At 46.1% G+C, this 20,437-nt stretch overlaps 1 protein-coding gene across 2 annotated transcripts; it reads left to right on the top strand.

The window, feature by feature from the left end:
* Positions 1-12,509: 12,509 nt before the first annotated feature.
* On the top strand, positions 12,510-16,191 carry LOC123448455 (heterogeneous nuclear ribonucleoprotein 1). Of its 2 annotated transcripts, none has more exons than XM_045125351.1 (4): positions 12,510-12,702; positions 12,979-13,226; positions 13,365-14,543; positions 15,895-16,191. In XM_045125351.1, the coding sequence occupies exons 2-3, from the start codon at positions 13,005-13,007 to the stop codon at positions 14,532-14,534; spliced, it is 1,392 nt and encodes a 463-aa protein (XP_044981286.1). In that variant the 5' UTR covers positions 12,510-12,702; positions 12,979-13,004; the 3' UTR covers positions 14,535-14,543; positions 15,895-16,191. The 2 variants fall into 2 exon arrangements, with proteins under 2 accessions (XP_044981286.1, XP_044981287.1); XM_045125352.1 differs by having other exon boundaries at positions 12,530-12,817.
* The last annotated feature ends 4,246 nt before the right edge of the window (positions 16,192-20,437 follow it).

Raw genomic sequence — 20,437 nt, forward strand, 5'->3', positions numbered from 1 at the left:
TCAAGTTCGGCTGCGAGGACCAGCTCGTTGGCGATCCTAGAGCCTTGCTGGAGGCACTCCTTGGCAACCTTCCGATTGCCAGTCACCATGATCACGCCTTTCGTCCCTGACATCTTAAGCTTAAGAAAGACATAACATGGACGAGCCATGAAACGTGCGTAGGCGGGCCTACCCAGGATGGTGTGATAGGCATTGTGAAAGTCGACCACTTCTAAGGTCAACCTCTCCTTGCAAAAAAAAATCTCGTTGCCGAATACGACGCTCAAAGTGATCTGGCTCAGTGATTCGGCCTTCTTCCCAGGGATGACCCCGTGGAACTGCATGTTACTCTTGCTCAGCCGGGACAATGGGATGTCCATGGCTTTGGGAGTGTCCATGTATATGATGTTGAGGCGAATGCCTCCGTCCATGAGGACTTTCCGTAGCCAGAACCCATTGATTGCGGGATCGACCACCAACGCCTGTCTTCTGAGGGTGGCTATGCTGGCGGGGTGGTCCGACTAGTCAAATGTGACGAACGTCTTCGCCCAGTCGAGGTACTTTGTGACAGACGGGGCTGCCATGTTCACACCCTGATTGATAATTTTCAATTGGCTCTTGCTCTCGACGTCCGCCCATCTCCGTCCGAAGCAGACGGCGGTCGCGAGCTGTGTGCTTGGCGGGGATAGTCTCCCCCTCCCCGTCCTTGCGAGAATGAATCGGACACGGCTGGTCCAAAAGGCTCCTCTTGGACTCGACCTTCTTTTTGCCAGCCCATTCCTTTTTCTTCTTGGATTTATTTTCGCTCTGCCCTGGGACAACAGGTACTTCGGCTTTGCCCGATTGGTCGCCTTTTCACTTCTGCTTCTTCCCAGCGTTGCCCCAACTGAGGGGTTTCGCTGGCTCGGCCTTTGCCACTGCGAAGGCAGTCTTCTTCTTCGCCATTCACGTACTGATTGGCGATCTCCATGGCCCGACTGAGGGACAGGTCCCCTGATCGTCCAAACTTGAGAATGAGCTCCCGATACCGAGTGCCTACTTTGAAAGCGCACACGGCCTAGTGCTCGGTGACATTCTCAACGGTGTTGTGAAGTGTGGTCCACTATTGGATGTACTCCCTAAGAGTCTCATTACTCTTCTGGACACAATGTTACAGCTCTGTCAGGCTGCATGGGCGCTTGTATGTTCCCTCAAAGGTCTTTACGAACACTCGGGGGGATATTGCCCCAGCTGTGGATGCTGCTGGAGGGCAGCTGGTTGAGCCACGCCCTTGCGGACCCTCCAACAGGAGGGGCGGATGCTTCATAGCGACGTAGTCCTCGCCAACGCCGATCTGGACGACCACTCGGTAGTCATCCAGCCAGGTCTCTGGCTTCGACTCGCCATTGAACTTACCGATCCCCATGGCCAGCCGGTAGTTGGAGGGGATTTCGGCCTCTCGAATGTGTCGGACAAAGCATTCGAGGCTGCACACTCCCCGTCCAGCTCGCAGTCGATCAACCACGTGATGCGTGATTATAGACCAAGCGTTGAACTTGGGGGACTGGTAGTCGTCGCCCTCATTATCCCGACACTGATTGAGGCTTGGCTTGCGCTCGTAAGCACAGCGACCGAGTGTGCCACTCCCCTGAGGGGGTGACTTGCTTCGGTCTCGGTGACCTTGCCTCCATTCTCCATCCGGGCCTCTCGGAAGAGGAGGGGACCTTTGGTGCCGCTTGTGCACGTGAAGGCTATGAGCCGACTGCATGGTGTCCGCCTGGACGGACTTGTTGTGAATGTGATGCCGCGATTGCGACACTCTAGAATTCTGTTGCATGGAAGTCTTCAACATAGCCTGAATTTGTCGAATGCCTTCCTCGGCCTCGTTGTCACTCGGCTGAATTGAATCAGCGATCTGAGCGGCTGCGGCCAGGTTCAGCAGAGGTGTCTGCATCACCTTGATGTGCCACTAACGGTCATTCTGAAACAACGGCCTGCGACTGCGGCTGGAGCTTGGCTGGTCCCTCACGACCCGAGCGTCGAGCGAACGCTGGAGTCACTCGAGGCGCTCGCGCTTGGCCAGATTGGTCAGACGTGCATTCTCTAGCGTGATCTCCTCTATGGTTTTCTCGGTGATGGGGGTGCGGAGAACTTGATTGCTCCTCTGCCGAAGTTCCTCCCGCTGCTGCTCGATTAGTGGTTGTGGAACGTGGTGGTTGTCGTCTCCGTGGCAACGATCTCCGCTGTCACGCTCGGGAGAGTTCTCCACGGCGTAACATGTGTTGCCTCCCCTGTTGGTGTCGGCCATCAGGATCTCGGCGGCACCCCTGTTGTTATCATAGTCAGAGTCACCGAGTGACTCCTCGCTTGATGAAGGGAATAGGCTGACGGTGGGCTCATTAGAACTGAACATGGCCACCTGCCCGGAAATGGTCTGGTTGGACATGGTGTGCTTGATCCACCACTGCATTCACGAGTGCCCAGAGCGCTTGCGGCGAACAGCAACGGGACGCAGGGGTGCTGAGTGATACGGCATTGACGGCTGCCGGATCAGGTCTCCGTCCGCGACTGCGCTGAAATGCGACGTACCTCGTGCAGGGAGGGCGTTGATGTCCAGTGGCGCATCTTGGAGCCACGCCGAGTCGTCCAAGATGAAGCTGAGGGAACCGAAGAGGATCTCTGTGCCGAGTGTCATCATGTTGGCAAAAAATGCGATAAATCTCCACGTGCGCTGGATTTGCTAGATGCGCAGCCCCACGGTGGGTGCCAACTGTCATGGGAATGACCCTGACAATAGTACCTAGGGGTACAAATGAAGGGGCGGAGTCTAACTAGGCGCAGTGGATGCACTCGGATGTACGAGTTCAGGGCCCACTCGGAAGTGGTAACAGCCCTACGTCTCGAGCCGTGAGGCTCATGTTTTCTTATGGGGTATGAAAGATTACAACGTGTGAACCCTTGAGCTGGAGCCCGGGAGTGGCTTATATAGTCTTAACTGCACTTCATGTGATGGATTAAGTCTTAGCCGTTGCAGCCTCTTTGGTGCCTTTGCCTTGTTGTGGTCCGAGTGCCAGGAAGCATCCGACTGTTGCAAGGTGATCCGAGTGACTCCATGTAGGCCGAGTGATGGTTGTTGAACCGAGTGAGGTCGAGGCTACACTGGTGACTTTAAGGACACTAATGTGTGTAAGGGGTCCTAGCCGGGCCTAGGGAACCAGGTCCGTAGGCCTACTCCTAATGTACAACCCTGTCAGAGAGCGTTGATAGATAGTATGGGGATACAGGCGAGCGCTTCTCGGCGTCGTTGCCCACCGGGAGAGGAGGACTAGGAGGGAAGAAGAGAGGTACAGGATGTGGCCGCGAGAGATGTTGGCGGACTGCTACACCTTCTTCGCCGCCGCCCCGAGCTCATTCACCGGAGCACAGGACTGCTAGGGTGGACCCATCTGAGGTGGAGGCTACGGGGATTTCGGAACACGAGCCTCGGGTCGACGGGCCTTTGGCCCACGAGACTCCCGTATGAGAGGCTTCAACCCACGAGACTCGAGTCCCAGAGACTCCGGTCCCAGATGGTTCGGCCCACGAGACTCCGGATGAGGCTACGTCCGAGGAGACATCCGGTTGGGGTACCTCGTCGGATCCTTCTCGGGGGTCGGTTGGCCATGCTGATGGTGGCGGGGATAAGTTTATTGATAGTGAGGGCAAGGTGGTTGAGGCGGTCACCATGTACCAGCGTGGTGGTACACATCTCCCGCCCCTATCGGCGACCCATGAGCAGAGGCCGGTGATTAGGCCTGATGTGGAGAAGTAAGTGCATTTACTCTTGTTGTACCTTTTGCCTTCATGTTTCTTCAAATATCTAATGCGTTAGCCTTGTCATACTGCACGGGTTGGGATCACACCTGTGGAGTCCGCAAGCCCAACACCAACCTTGGTGTCCTTTGCCGGCAAAATTTCTCGAGGTTGGTCACGTTGCCCGGTGAGGATGAGCTTCCACAACTAGGATTGAGCTGGGAGCACTACAAGGCTGCCTAGGCCCCGTCGGAGGAGATGATCGAGGTGTCTTATGCCACACGAGGGCTGAGATGAGGATCAAAATCTTTTGGGTAATATCTCCTTTACAAAATTAAAAATTAACAATGGCTAGTTATTGTACTAATTAGTGTTGTCTTGTTTGATTGCAGACCTTCTACAGGTGTGAGTAGGGATACGAGGAAGCCGCGACAAAGGTTATCGATACCGGGTACAAGTACCTATTTAACTTATGGCACGAGGCTCGGCCATAGGTGTTTGAGACTACTACACGACGCGTCGCATTAAGAAGGACAAGCCATCGTGCCGCGAAAAGTTTCTAAAGAAGGAGCAATACATGAAGGTAATTACCTATTCTTAAGGCCTTGTACTTAGTTTCCTTGATTTGATTCGTAGATGTAGCTCTCAAATTTCTCTTTACTAACTTAGGTGCCCCCGAGATGGTGTTCCGATAAGATGGATTGTTTTGAGGCGTTGTGGATGAGTGGTTCACACACCACTGCCGAGCGTCCATGACAATGCGAAGGACCGGCATGCCCAAATGGTTGGTGTGCCACAACCATCAAGGCAAAACCAACTTATATCAGTTCGGGCGGAACTCGATATATGTTTTGCTTCATGATTCATGCAATTCATTCTTCATGCTAGCTTGATCTCTTCACTAATACTTTGTACCTCGCTTTTAGGCAAGACACAATAACACGGAGGTGGTAGAGGTGTACGGCCTCTATGCCATGGCCCATACTGCCTTGTATAAGAAGGCCAAGGCATTCTCCGAGTCTGACATCGATCATTCAGAAAAGTTCACCAAGTCGTGATCACCAAATGTACGTGCACAGTGATCCCAGAGATCAATGCTCACTGAACACACAGAAACTGAATAACAAGAGTCTTACATCCATTACGTATTGTTTAGCTCGGATATGGCCCTTATGGCCAAGTCTTCATATACATTGCAACGGAAATCTTCAAAGATAACATTAACCCTACACACATTCTGACTGGGAAGCGTCCTAGCTTGCACGTACATCTCCAAGGTAAACTTCATCATATCGAGCTCTCTCATTCCTCGTCAATGAAACAACCAGTGGCAAGACAATTCATACTTTGAATGTGCTCGCAAGCAACCCATGTTTGAAACAAGGCATTAACAATGTTGGATAAAACAACAATGGATAATTTCAGAAAGCAGATTTTTCCTAGTGCAATGACATGATCGACTTCTCGTGGGGCATGCATCATGGGGTAAGCCATACTCATGTGAACAGGTTACAAATATCAATATCAACTGAGGATTGAACATTCCATGTTCACCCATCATGCCAAGACGTCCGACTTAGCTTAGGTATCATGTTTCTCACATAACCACCTTTCTCACACACGCACACTGTTTGGTAAACATGGACGTAGCCCAAGAGCGGTCATCCAACTGTCCTTGATCGTGGACAAGGCTATTCGAATAGTTTTACACACTGAAGAGATTGCACACTTTACCCACAAGACTCAGAAACTTCCGTGTCAAGACACGACTCGTGATATTTCTCATACCCGAGGTAAGTGCCCGAACGTCACCTTTCCCATGATGATACTAACAAAGAGACCACTTATTGGTGACAATACCTCGTGATGCACATTCACATGTCATCCACGAGGGCACGCAACAGTGTGTCCGGTGTCTGTGAAAACAACCCATGGTCGCCCTTCTCTTGGCACGACCCCGTCTCGAGAGTGACCACGTCACTCCCGCCACTAGTAATGCGGGCTCTTTACTAGCACCAACCATTGTAATCAGCAAATCCCCATCCCCATAAGTGGTATCATGGTTGTACATGTAAGGTTGGATTAACGGTTGATACGTCCCAAACGTATCTATAATTTCTGCTTGTTCCATGATCTTTTGGGTGACACTATTATATGTTTTGCTACACTTTTATATCATTTTACACATATTTGGACTAACCTACTAACTTAGTGCACCCAGTGCCAGTTTTTGTCTGCTGATGTCTATTTTGTAGGGGCTTTTACCCAATTTTCCGAAGCCCAAAAAATTCCAGGAAAAATATATAAAACATTAGTGTAACGGAAGCTTCCAGATCACCGAAGATGGCCCAAAGGGGGGCTAAGGGCCGTCCAAGCGACCTACTGGCGCGGCCTACCCCCTGGTCGCGCCAGGAGGCCGCCTGGGTGGGCCCCACCTCCTCCGGTGCCCTCCTTTGGCCTATATTTAGTCCTCCAAGAGGAAACCCTTCAACAACTTCCAAAATCGCGAATTTCTCCATCGTTCTGCCGCCGCAGCGCTTCCGAGATCGGGAGCATCAGGAGACCTCTTCCCGGCACCCTGCCGGAGGGAGGATTGACCTCCGGGAGCTTCTCCACCGCCATGGACACTTCCCCGACGTGCCATGAGTAGTCCTCCTTTGACCATGGGTCCATGAACAGTATCTATGTGATGTCTTCTCTCCAATCTTGTGCTTCAATGGTTAGTCCTTGTGAGCTGCCCTACATGATCAAGGCATCTATGTAATTCTCTTGCTATTGCTATGCTCGGTTTGTTGGGATCCGATGGATTATGAGATTTTGTTCAGATTGTTATGAGTTATATATTTGATTATCCTTTTATATTATGTTCCTTAGTGATTCATGCATGTTCTTCGTTGCTATTTATTGCTTTGGCCGAGTAGTAGATTGTAACTCCAAGAGGAAGCATTATACATGATTGTGGGTTCATGCCCCTCGATGTCTAGCTTGAGTGTCAGAAAGATGAGACTAGGGGATGTGCTATTGCCACCAGGGATAAAACAACACTACTTGTGACCACGATTGCAAGTATTGTTTACCTTACGCATAGTTCGTTAATGTAGTTGTCCGTTGCTTTGAGTTTACACTTTGGGTGGGGCTCGCAACTTAATACCGGCGAGATGTTCTGGATAGATATCTCAAGGTGGATGATTAGTAAGTAGATGCGGATGAATAAACATTCTACTTGTCTTGGCGTACTGCCCATTACTATTGAACCTCTAACTATCAAGTAGCATAATTTGCATTGCGGTGCGTTCATAATTCTATCAATTGCCCAACTGTGACATGTTACCCAAGCATAGTTGTTTATCGTATTTTGGGAGAGAGACATCACTAGTGAACATCATTTGACTCCGGTCCATATCACCACCATTGTTTACACCTCCACCATTACCGCTTTCATTTGCTTTTCCGTTGCAATCACTATCACTTTTCCCGCTTGTGTTTTGATCCTTTGCAAACTACAAGGCCAGAGAGATTGACAACCTCTCTGTACTCATTGGGAGCAAAGTTATTTGTTGTGTGTGCAGGTCCACGTCTTCTACTAGCGCCAGGGTGGAAGACACCTACTTGTTGATCCTAGGAGTCCTCATGGTTCGATAAACCTTACAGTCTCCGTGTAAGGGAAAACTTGACGCTGACTACATCCCAACCTTCCACTTAGGGTAACCAACGAGGAGCGAGAAGTATATACATCATCTCGTCATCAACGGTCGCAAATTAAACCAATCTGATATTTGAAAACCACACAATCACTAGCCTCGGTACACCACTCCTTTCTCAAGCGGCTACCTAACTCACTTCATCTCCCTCAGGCATTAGTGGAACTCGACGGGGTTTTCATAAAACCTTTGAAATCACTTCCCTTTATCGTCATCATGCATGTACTCATCCCATTGCATAGCAACTACTAGCAACCTAACCACTTCCCACCCGCACAACCCTCATAGGAAGGTAGGGTCATGCTCAAGCGCAAGTGTTAACGAGGAGTTATGAGAAACATCCCACTGAGGTAGTCACTGTTTTGACATGATCTTATGCATTGGAACGAAGTGCTATATATGGCATGCATGAAAATAGTTTCTTATACATGGTCAAAGGGTTGCTTGCCTTGTTCATCAAATTCTTTGAGGTCTTCTCATGCTTCTCGTCCAACTCTGAGCACTCCGTCTACTTGTCAACTATCGTTGAAAATAACCACGATAAGCCACACATCAATAAGGAAACAAAAGTGCTCTAAAATAGGAGTTTTATTTTACTTGGACATCTTTGGTCATAAGAAAAATTCCTAAAGTTTGTTCTATGGGCTGAGATATCTTTCCTTCATTACATAATGTGTGCGGCCATTGATGATTACAATGCTAACGAGGAATGGTGTTGCAGGCTACTCTTAAAAAAGAGAGAGCGACAACCCAGACACTTCTGGAGGAGAGGTTTCAGGTGGCGACAGAGAAGGAACTGGACGCGGAGGAGAAGACGACTCGGTTGTTGCAAAAGGAGAGGGAACGGAATGAGGCAGCTCACCGGGCCATGTATGAGATCCTCGTGGTAAGTTTCTTGTGCATATCAGCCACATCATGCATGTAAATGTTCGTTTCATTACTAACTAATATGTCCGTCTCGTCAAAACCAAATGTGCAGTCTGTGTGCGAAAAGACCGTTCAAATCCCTCCACTGATGCCAGTCATTACTATGGCGGGAACGGTGAGTTCCATTTAAATGGTCATTAGTTACTAGTCTTAACATTTGAGTGTCATCATGCTAATAAGACGTTGCAAATGATCTTTGGTGCAACATAACTCCCGAGTCGCATCGCACGCCCCTTCTTCAGGTGAAACCGGCTCGAGAAGCCCCGGTGCTTCACCTCCGTGATGACGATGACGGTAAGTTTTCTTATTATTTTTCTTCTCTGTCTTCTTCTTCTTCTTCTTCTTCTAGTATTCTTCTTCTTCTTCTTCTTCTTCTTCTTCTTCTTCTTCTTCTAGTCTTCTTCTTCTTCTTCTTCTTCTTCTTCTTCTAGTCTTCTTCTTCTTCTTCTTCTTCTTCTAGTCTTCTTCTTCTTCTAGTCTTCTTCTTCTTCTAACTTTCTTATTCCCATTTTCCAGATTTGATTCACTTCATGTAAGATGGCATTGATGGATTGTTTAGTGTTTAGTTTTTGTTTTGATTTGTATTAATGAAGAATGTGAAACTATCTATGTATTGGCTCTTTTAGTAGCCTATGTGTTCTCTTGTTTAATAATTCACGATGATGTTACATATTACATGGTACTTGTTGGAATACATTGCCTATATTAGTGCTTGAAACTATATATATATATACATACATACATACATATATATATATATATATATGTGTGTGTGTGTGTGTGTCTGTGTGTGTGTGTTTTGAAATGCAGGGAATAACAGAAAACAGTTTAACAAGTGGTAATATAGTCACTTTGCCGTCTGCCAACTAACGACAAAGGCCTTTGTCGTCTGCCAGCTGATGGCAAAGGTGCCTCATGGCAGCTACGTGAGAGCACCAGGTCTGACCCATTTGGTCACTTTGTCGTCAGCTCGCGGATGACAGACGACAAAGACCAACCTGGCAGACGACAAAGATGGAGCCCTAGGTCTGACTCATTTAGGCACTTTGTCGTTAGTTGGCAACTGACAGATGACAAAGAGCCACTTGGCAGACGACAAAGGTGGCGGCATGAGTGATGTGAGCAAGCCGATGCCAAAGGTTGTTGCTAGCCACCTAACGGGCTTAACAACGACATTGTGTCATCCATCACCGTTGTCGTCTGCTTTGTTAGGACGACTGACGACAAACACCTTTGTCGTCCGCTGTGGTTTTGCAAACAACAAAGAAGCTGATTACCGTGACTTATAGTGCTGCAAGTGGGGCTGTCAGCCAGCGGACGTCAAAGGTATTTGCCATCCGTGGCCTTTAACTTTGTCGTCCGCTATGGCAGACGACAAATATTTTGACTCATGTAGTGTAGGAGTGGCTAGAGATGGGTCGCTGGCACCGGACAAGGGTGAAGCATTGGAGCCACCTTCTTGTTCTTCTTCTTTGCTACCTCCTTGGCAAGCACCGACATGGTCGTCGTCGACTTCCTTTCCCACTTAACAATGGGTGGAGTAGAGGGAGGGCGAAATGTTGTCATCGATAAAGCATCGTCCTTACCACCGACCTTGCTGCAACCAGTGGTTGCCGGTGAGGTGTCCCACAAGGACGTTTTTGGTGCCCAACCTCTTTTCTGGTGTAGGCAGCACATGGGTTGTTTCATGCTGCGATGCACAGGCGACATGGCCTACAAGGTGAAAGGTCTTGCCTTTCCATCCCGACCGAAATCAGGGGCCTCGGTGGTGGCTGCGGTGAGTAGGGTCGACAATAGTGGGAAGGGGTGGCCGCTCGGGCAGGAGAAGGGGGAAAGAAAAATTTATTCTACGCGGCCTCGGTCGAGTATATTTAGGAGACTTGGTTGAAGTTTTTGGGTCGAGGAGGATAATTTATCCCTCACTAACATTTTGCGAGTTCGCCAACTAGGTCCGGTTAGCCATCTATTATCCTTCACGAAAGGCTAAAAGATGATTAGTTAGAGATGCTCTTAAGGGGAAATTATGCCTTCTATTCAGCTTAGTAGGAAGACACATATGTTTCTTCACGATACAATGAGTACTACGTAAGTTTGAAGACATGATACATCCCCTTAAGCAAATTAAATTCTTTATAGACGTGCTTGGTGCTATCTAGATCTCGTGCAACAACTGTTTTCTGTAGATGAAAAGCTCTTTATACGGGGAGAGGAGACCATACTAAACTTGTGAAAGAAGCAGGTGGAAAAGCACACCGACGAGTGTTTCTTTTTGTCCTGCAATTGAAAAATACAAGGCAAATTAAGTATAAAGTTCTTGCTAAAGTGCTTTCTGATGCTATACTCAATGCATCAAAGTAGTTCTGCCTTTTCTCTTCTTCTATATTTCGTTGTTGTGGACATATCACATACGTCATAGTTTTAAATGTTAGATACCTTTCGATTTTAGCTACTCATAGAGATTCCATTATATGACCAAGAACCCTTGTAGGATTAACGTGATGAAAAATTGCACTGTTTAATGTGAGACAAATTATAGGTTTAGGGATGAAGAAAATACCACCTTAGAGTAAGCTAGTTCTAGGTAAATAAGAATTACAAGGATCGTGAGAAATTAGAAAAATCATATGTAAAAATGCGATAAATCCATACGGAAATGACAATACAATCATATCCTAATTGTGTGCATCATGGTAATAACGCTAGGGTTGAATTCGATTGGTAGACCAAAAACACAACCCTATAGATAAGCCGAAAACATGGTAACGGGTAGTAGTAGGTATGACTGTATGTTTTGCCTCCACATGACTTATGGTGCCTTTGCCCCTAGGAATGACCTGAATGCCCATAGGTTTTCATAAACACACCTTCTACATGTATCCCTACTATATAATAATTATAAGGAAACACTCTAAATTTACTACCTAGTCGTAGACGTCTCACATGTGAAAGAGTCTAAATCAAATAAAATGATATCATTGTTTATTCCCTTTTAAAAGGTTAATTAACTATATAACGTTGGGTTCAGAATTTAATCTAGCACGCACCTCAATTTTAAAAAATAAAGACCAACCTCATGATGTTATACATATATATGGGAATTCACTTTGACTCATAGGTGTAGATGCATCCATTGTCTAAATACATATTTTAAAATGTAAAAAAATCGTTTTTCCTGCATGCACATCCACACATTATATGTTGATAAACAAAGTTTGGATGAAAAACACATCTGCCTTGTGTAAAAAAGACAAGTTTCTTTCTTTGCGATTCTTTTGCAAACATAGGATGTCTAGATGTATACACAAAATTATTGTTCGGAATTTGCTAACATTTTAAAATGTGTTATATATATATATATATATATATATATATATATATATATATATATATATGTATGTATGTATGTATCTATGTATGTATGTATGTATTCTCAAATATATACCGCACCTCTTATTTAAAAAAATCATTTAGGGTAACCTATCAAATAGAATTAATATATTCTATCTAGATAAAATAAAACTACATGTGATGTAGTGTCATGCATAAAGAAAAAATACAATGTGTGGTTTTACTGACTCTCGATAAAACCGATAAAATCATGCAGTTACTCTCAAATAAATAAGCAACGCTACACCACGACGGCACATAAAATTGTGTGAAAAACTTGAGGATGCACGAGGAAAAATATTTCTATTTTAATAATCACGTGGACAAGTGAAAAATGATGTAATAAAAAAATATGTAGGTAACAATATAGGAAACAAGAAATTACCACGAGAAGAGCGAATGTTATTATAAAACCTAAAACCAAATTTGATGACTTTTCTATGGCAAACTGAGGAAATTAGAAGGATATATTCAAAACTAAAATTAGTAGTTTTGAATAATACAATGAAAGTAGTTTATTTGGAACCATGACTAAATGCAAGGATTGAATTCTAAAAGAATATATATAATCTGACTAGATGAAAAGAAATATATTCATATAATAAATAAACATAATTTCACAAACGTTATATAATAAGAGAGAGAGAGAGAGAGGAGAGAGGGAAGGGAGGCAGAAAAAGGGGCATAAAAAACTACAAGGACATCTATATATAAACACCTCACATGACATAAAAGAAAAGACAGAGAGAATAGCAAAAGGAAAACAAAAAATAAAAAGGAAGGAGAGAGATAGAATAGAGAGAGACACACAACAAGAAAGGAAGGAGAGGAAGAGGAGGAGGAGGAGGTGGTGGTGCCGTGGTATGGCCTTTGAGGTTGCCATGCCTCCCCCAAGATCCTAGGCAGCCAGCTCGAGACCCCTTCCCTGGATCAACCGGTGCGCCCTGCCCCTGAATTCACCGCTCTCTCTGCGCCCCGCCGCGCCAAATTCTGCTCCATTTTGGTGCCCAATTCGTGCGCTTTCGATCGGTTCTTGGAGCCGGGCATTCCTGGTGCGTTGTCGTGCGTGTTTAGATCTGCCGCCTGGATCGCCGGCGCGCTGAAGATCGGATCTTGGCGGCGGCGGCGCTCGTTTTCTTGATCCGACGGCGCCTGTTTCGATCGGTTGGCGTAAGATCTGATGTGAAAGCTGCTGTCTTTGTGTTCTTTGCAGGTTGGAAGTAGGAGCCCGAACCGGAGATGGAGGCGGATGCCGGGAAGCTGTTCATCGGTGGCATCTCGTGGGACACCAACGAGGACCGCCTCCGGGAGTACTTTGAGAAGTACGGGGAGGTGGTGGAGGCCGTCATCATGCGCGACCGAGCCACCGGCCGCGCCCGGGGCTTCGGGTTCATCGTGTTCGCCGATCCAGCAGTTGCAGAGCGTGTAATAATGGAGAAGCATATGATCGATGGCCGGATGGTAAGACTCTGTGTTTGCTTACGTGCGCTAGGTTCATCATGATGTGCTAGATCCATGCTGTTATATTGCTTTGCAGTAGCTTTTTTTTTAGTTATTGTTATTGTGGAAAAATTCAGAATGTTTGGATTGTTCTGTCAGGTGGAGGCCAAGAAAGCTGTCCCTAGAGACGATCAGCAAGCTCTTAGCAAGAGTGGCGGCAGTGCTCATGGATCACCAGGGCCCAGTCGCACCAAGAAGATTTTCGTCGGGGGTCTTGCATCCACCGTGACAGAGGCAGACTTCAGGACCTATTTTGAGCAGTTTGGCACGATCACCGATGTTGTCGTGATGTATGATCACAACACACAGCGTCCTAGAGGGTTTGGGTTCATAACGTACGATTCTGAAGACGCTGTGGACAAGGCATTGTTCAAGACATTTCATGAACTAAATGGTAAGATGGTTGAAGTCAAGAGGGCTGTTCCTAAGGAGCTATCACCTGGACCTAGCATGCGCTCTCCTGCTGGAGGAATCAACTATGTTATGAACAGAGCCAATAGCTTTCTCAATGGATATACCCAAGGTTACAGTCCGAGCCCGGTAGGTGGTTATGGAATGAGGATGGATGCAAGGTTTGGGCTTCTATCAGGCGGCCGTAGTAGTTATCCTTCTTTTGGTGGTGGTTATGGAATCGGTATGAACTTTGACCCAGGCATGAACCCAGGTATTGGCGGTAGCTCGAACTTCAACAATAGTGTCCAGTATGGACGGCAGATCAATCCATACTACAGTGGTAATTCGGGTAGATACAATAGCAACATTAGCTATGGTGGAGTCAACGACAATTCTGGGTCAGTATTCAACTCACTGGCTCGTAATCTGTGGGGTAATTCAGGTCTCAATTACTCTTCCAACTCTGCAAACTCTAATTCCTTCATGTCATCTGCAAATGGGGGGCTTGGTGGAATTGGGAATAACAATGTGAACTGGGGAACCCCTTCTGTGCCTGCTCAAGGTGCTAACGCTGGCTCGGGCTATGGCAGTGGGAACTTTGGTTATGGATCGACTGAAAACAACTTCAATCTGAGTCCCGGTGCTTATGGAAGGAACACTGGATCAGGTGGCGTCAATGCTTCACTCAACCAGTCAAGCAATGGATATGGGAGGAACTTTGGAGATTCGTCAGCGGCTGGTGGCGGCTCCATATATGGAGACACAACTTGGAGATCTGGATCCGAGCTTGATGGAACCAGCCCATTTGGATATGGGCTGGGGAATGCAGCTTCAGATGTTACAGCAAAGAGCTCAGCGGGTTACATGGGACATTAACAGATAGAGGTTAGATATTTTCTTCTTTGTATTATCCTTGTGCTTTTCTTTTTTATAGTTTGCAAATGTTGAAGTACTAGTTCATGTACTAGCAGCATCAGATAAAGACCATCAAATTTGAAAGTTTGCACTGATGGTACTAATGTTTAGACAATGTAGCTTCAAATATGTCGTATCCCCTGCGTCAAATTTCATCCCTAATGCTCAAGTTTCATATACAAAATATATTCAGTTGCCTTGGTTCGCCCAGGATAATGCATAGATGTAGTTGGCACATTTGCATGTCCATGAAATCTAGGCAGGCATCGATCATTTGAACCTAGTAGCACCATGATACAGAACTTACTGTCATTATCAACTAAAAAGATGTCTTTAGCATCCATTAAAATTGTTATCTAGTGTCTATCTACTTCATGTCCCAATTGTTACATTAGGCTGATTTTGATGATTCATGATTGTATATGATGGATATTGCAAATTGTCTGTTCTTCGTGTTCCAGTTGTTACGTGAAAATGATTTTAATGGTTCATGGTTGTCTATGATGGATATTGCAAATTGTTATGAAATGAACACATAAGTTGATTGGATTCGAAAACTTTTGCCATCTTATGGTATGGATTCATTTTGAACATGCACCTATGAAGATGGTATTAAAGTAGTATGATAAGCTTGCAGTATTAACAAGAGCTAAATCCATTGTTGCCCTCTTTTTCTTTGTGCTACTGTGAACTGTAATATTGTCTAGTCCTAGAAACTTGATTACTGTTTTTCACATTCAAACATTTCTCATCTGTGAACTTAACCTACACCTCAAATTATTTAATCCACATTGAAATATTGGTCATGCATGAACTGCAGCCATGAGACCATATGAAAGAATTGATGCACCTCATATTTACTTAAACGAAACATATTAGTCCAGTAATACATTCAACAAGGTGTACGAAAGAATTTATAAGTCGTTTTTTTTTTCAATAGACCAATCTTTGCTTCTTTATATGACTTAAGCTAAAATATGGTCCAAGGACTTAATTTTAATAGCTGAACCAATTTATATTGTGTATTTCCAAATTTAATTGTTACTGTAATACTTATGCCATCCATTACCAAGGCATTATGTATAGTAAATCCATTTTGGCTTGCTCATACTATTCAAATATCAAATGATGTAGATTGTTAAGTATATGCTGGGTAGCATTTGGACAGTTCAAATCTGTGGACATCAATATTTGATTGTTCTGGATGACACTTAACACTGCTGAGATCTAAAAGACACCATTGAATCAACTTGTTTATGCTTTTTTTCCCTTGCTTTACTTTTGTCATTATGCTACAACTTATCTGTTTTGCTTTGTGCAGGAATGACGCCGCCTAGGAATCTTTTTTGCATACAGCAATTCATAATAGGTTGAGGAGAGAACCGCAGGTGCATGAGGTGCAAATTTTGAACTTCACATGATTAAAAGGCATGGGTTAGTTAATAGAGCTAACCAGGGAGTTGGTCAAAGAGATCAGATATATATCCTTGGAAGATCATTTAAGCGTATTTGCATATGTAAGGTTTGAGATTGTGGTTTCGGATTTCTACAGCGAGTTTAGGTTTTGGCAACCCTGGTTTTTTCTTGTTTGAGATGTGAAGTAAGATTGCGGGATATATGTCTGAAGAGTGTTCAGTTGTACGGCGGCGCTGCCCCCCCCCCCCCCCCCCCCCACCCACCCCCCAATATAGACCCACCCCTTTTTGGGTTTTTGTTCGTATAGTAGAAACTGCTTTAGTGTTTGTTGAATTGTGTGCTAGCTCTTGTCATCAGGATGATAATTCCCCCCCTTTTTTTTCTTTTTTTCTTACTGAAGTGTATGTACCAGAGGTCTGGTCTGTGTTTTTTCTAGTGCAACTTTTCAGGGATGCCCCTTGTGGGTCTCAAAGAATAATAATGCTACTATATATTCTAATTCATTTTGAGTTTTTAACCCCCTTTCTCCAAGGCTATATTTTGTGTCTTGCTGGAACATCTGTACATTCTGATTCCCCTGCAAATTGCCTTTGCTTCTTTGGCATCATCTTCGCTCATCTGTATCTGTCTGTCCAGTGCCTGGTGTTATATGTTCTCTTGGTTCTTGTGCCTTCCTAGCATAGTAATCAACTGACATGCAATAGTATATTTTGTTCTTTACTTCTGATTGCTTCATCAAACATTGAGCTGTACCCCCTCTGTGCCATAATACAAGAGCGCCTTTGACACTACACTAGTGTCAAAAAGCGCTCTTATATTATATGGAGTGGTTGATATAACAAGAGAACATCAACCTCACAAATTCTGTGTAGTACTATGGCCGGAACTTTGTGTGCACAAATTTTCACGGTGAAAGGAGGAACGAGGAGCTGGTGGCAAAAAAAAAACCCCGCTCCCAAAAAAACTTTGAAACATGCGCTTTGGAGATCTGATTTTGTTATTTTGGCCATGAGCTCCCTTTATGTTCTTTCATCACGAACATATGTATGATCCTAGCACACTTGAGCATCTTACATGTCAAAAAGAAGTCTGTTGCTATTTTTTTTTTTGATTTTGGGCTCATTCGTGAATTACCATAACTTTTAAGACTTCTTTTGATTGAATGAATTTTATAGGATTTTGGAGGAAATGAAATCTTATGAAATTAAACATTTCGCTCCATTGCTGTTAGGGGATGTTTCTTTACGGGAACTTTTTGCTGTAGGGACTAAAAAAGTCTCTTTTAGTCCCATATGAAAGAAACATGAGAGACTTTTAGGGACTAAAATGGAGTATTTGGGACTAAAGGAAGAAGTCTCTATGAGAAGGTCTTTTTGGGACTTTTTTGACACTTTTTTCAGCAGTGTCCCTACTTTTATCATGTCATTTAATAACTTCTAGTATATTACTAGGGGTAACATAATTTTTTTACATGTTATTTAATAATCTCTAGTACCTGAAAAGAAACGGATAGGGACTAAAGACTTTTTAGTTGGGACTAAAAAAAAAAGGCATTAGTGAATCACTTGAATCTAGCTAGAAAGAGTCGATCTCACATGGACTATTAGTTTTCTATTCCATCACCATTTTGATATCATTCCAGTAGTGGGTGATGTTGTGTTGTACACTATTTAACATGAAAACACATGTTCCACATAAGTTTGCTACAAAAGTTTGGGTGGAACATTGTTCATATATTATTTTAACATTTTCGCTTCTTTCTTCAAAAACGAAACATTTAATACGGACAACAAGATATTTTCAAATTAAATGTACTACATTGAACATCCTTAAATCTTTTTTGTTGATAGAAGTGAACGTTCTCCATGGATGGTGCAGCTTTCTGAAATGTCCCCCTGCATGAACTACTGTAAAATCGATTGCGATACACTATTACTAACCATTTATAAAACAATAACTGCTAACTGTTTATTTGCATTTCATCAATAGTGCTGACAGGTATCCCAAGTGTGACCTCAATGTGTCATATATGAAAAAAATGCTTTAGTAACACTTCTGATTTGCTCCTTTGACTCTTATTTGTTAATGATCACACTTTGATTTGCAGACCTCATCGCAAAGAAAAATTCATATGCTCAAACAAAACATATTTCAGATGTTCAATTTAAAAGCTATAATAACTTTGACTTATAAACTTTCCCATCCATGTGCTCGTACACTACAAAACGAGAGATTCTGGTGGATTTCCGGGTATTGAGTATATGTGTTATGTGCATGTTGTGTATTTAGCTCACCTTCTAGTTTTGTATAGTTGAAGTCGTGGCCCCATCTTGTACATTATATACACGTGCAATTACACCCGATCAATACATCGTGCAACCCTGTCATCATACGTGGTATCAGTTTTTAGGTTTCAACCCTAGCTTCTGCCCAGCTGCCGTCGTCGCCGCGCCTCGCCCGATCGCGCCTTTGCCGCCGCGCCTCTCTCCCGTAGCGCTGCCGCCGCCGCACCTCCATCTGCCGCCACCGCCGTGCTACTCTCCAGTCGTGTCGCCGTCGCCGCATCTCCACCCGTCGCCGTCGCCGCCGTCGCGCTTCTCTCCAGTCGTGTCGCCGTCGCCGCATCTCCACCCGTCGCCAACGCCGTATCTCCACCCGTCGCCGTCGCCGCACCTCTCTCCAGTCGTGTCGCCGCCGCCGCACTTCCCTAGTGCCGCCGCTGCCCCTGTCGCCGCGCGTCCCTCATGCCGCCGCCGCCACCTCTTATTCTGCCGCTGCCGACACGGCTCCCTCGCGCCGCCGCCCTCCTCATGTCGTCCACGACCAGCTCCAACCCATTCACCGACGCCAACCCTCCCGACGCCACCGGCATCCGCAACCACAACATCCATGATCGGGTTCCCGTTCGTCTTGCCCAAACCGACTCCTCCTACTACGCTTGGAAGACCTACTTCTCCCTTTTGTTTCGGTAGTACAACCTCCTCGACCACGTGGATGGCTCCGTCGATTACAACCTCGTGCCTGACCATCATGAGTGGTTCGCCATCGACGCCACACTCATCCGCTGGTTCTTCCTCACCATCTCGCCCGACCTATTCCATATGATCGTGCACGATGGTGACGATGCCTGCGCCGTCTGGACCAAACTGAACGGACTCTTCACCGACAATCACCTTCAACGCCGTGTTTTCCGCAACAAGAGTTCTTTGGGTGTCACCAGGACAACTCCTCCGTCGACGACTACTGTCTCTGAATCAAGACTCTTGTGGACGAGCTCCGCGAAATTGGTGCAAAGATTGATGCCGACACCCTTCTCAACACGTTCACCGCCGGCCTCAACGAGGACTTCGGCAATGCCGCGACCAACCTCTCCCTCATCACCGAGCCCTCCTTCGCCAAGTTCGTGGCCTATCTCCAGCTGGAGGAACATCATATGAAGCAGGTCAAAAGCCGGGCCATGCACGTCGCTCTCGCCGTCGACACCACCCATGGTGGCCCTCCTCCACGGCCGTCTGCTTCCCAATAGCAGCGGCCTCCCACACCCTCGCCGCAACCCCCGCTACTGCCCCTGCCGTAGGCGGCCTATGGCGTGCCCCCACCGCCTCCCGCGCCCACCAACCGGCGCCGCCATGACAGTCGTCAACAACATCATCAACATGCGGGTGGCGCCCCCTGTCCACAGCAGCAGTAGCAACAACCCACCACGCCTTGGGACGGTGGCTACAACCCCTCGATAGGCGTCGTGCATGCGTACTCGATGCCGGTCCCTCGGGTCCTGGTGCTGCCGTTCCTTGTGCCGCGACCCTCGACGTATCAGGCATACTTTGCTGCACCGCAACCGTACGACGGGTATGCTCCTCCGCCACTGCAGCTCACCGCCGCCTACAACTTTCCCATGGCGACTCCTCCACCGCCGCCCGCGCTACCTCTAGCACCATGGGACCTGTCTCTTCTCGCCGCGCTCCACAACGTGCCTTCGCCGAACACTTATACTCGTGGCGGTGATTGCTACATGGACACTTGGGATACTACTCACATGTTCGCAGATACTGGTGATCTTACCTCTTTCTCTCCCGTCAAAACCACCACCCGTATCATTGTCGGTGATGGCCCCACCCTCCCGATCACTCATATTGGGCATGCTTGGTTTCTTTGTACTTCCATGTCATTGCCCTTATCTAACATTCTTGTTTCACCCGACCTCATTAAATATCTTGTTTCCGTTCGTTACCTTGCTCATGAGAATCCTGTGACCATTGAGTTTGACATGTTTGGTTTTTGTGTCAAGGACGCTCGAACTAGGATGGTAGTCCACCGGTGTGATAGTCCCGACGAGGATCTCCATTCGGTCCACCCGAAGTCCTCTGCCACCACCGCTCCAGTTGCTCTCTTCGCCGGCGTCGACCTCTAGCACGTCTCGTCTGGGTCATCCCAACCGCGTCACTCTC

This window comes from Hordeum vulgare, chromosome 4H, assembly GCF_904849725.1.
Source record: "Hordeum vulgare subsp. vulgare chromosome 4H, MorexV3_pseudomolecules_assembly, whole genome shotgun sequence".
NCBI classification, from domain to species: domain Eukaryota; kingdom Viridiplantae; phylum Streptophyta; class Magnoliopsida; order Poales; family Poaceae; genus Hordeum; species Hordeum vulgare.

What these genes read in the sequence shown, in the direction of transcription:
- LOC123448455 (XM_045125351.1), top strand. Translation starts at nt 13,005, where the DNA reads ATGGAGGCGGATGCCGGGAAGCTGTTCATCGGTGGCATCTCGTGGGAC. An exon ending in ATATGATCGATGGCCGGATG is followed by an intron (nt 13,227 to 13,364) that starts GTAAGACTCTGT and finishes TTGTTCTGTCAG; the next exon opens with GTGGAGGCCAAGAAAGCTGT.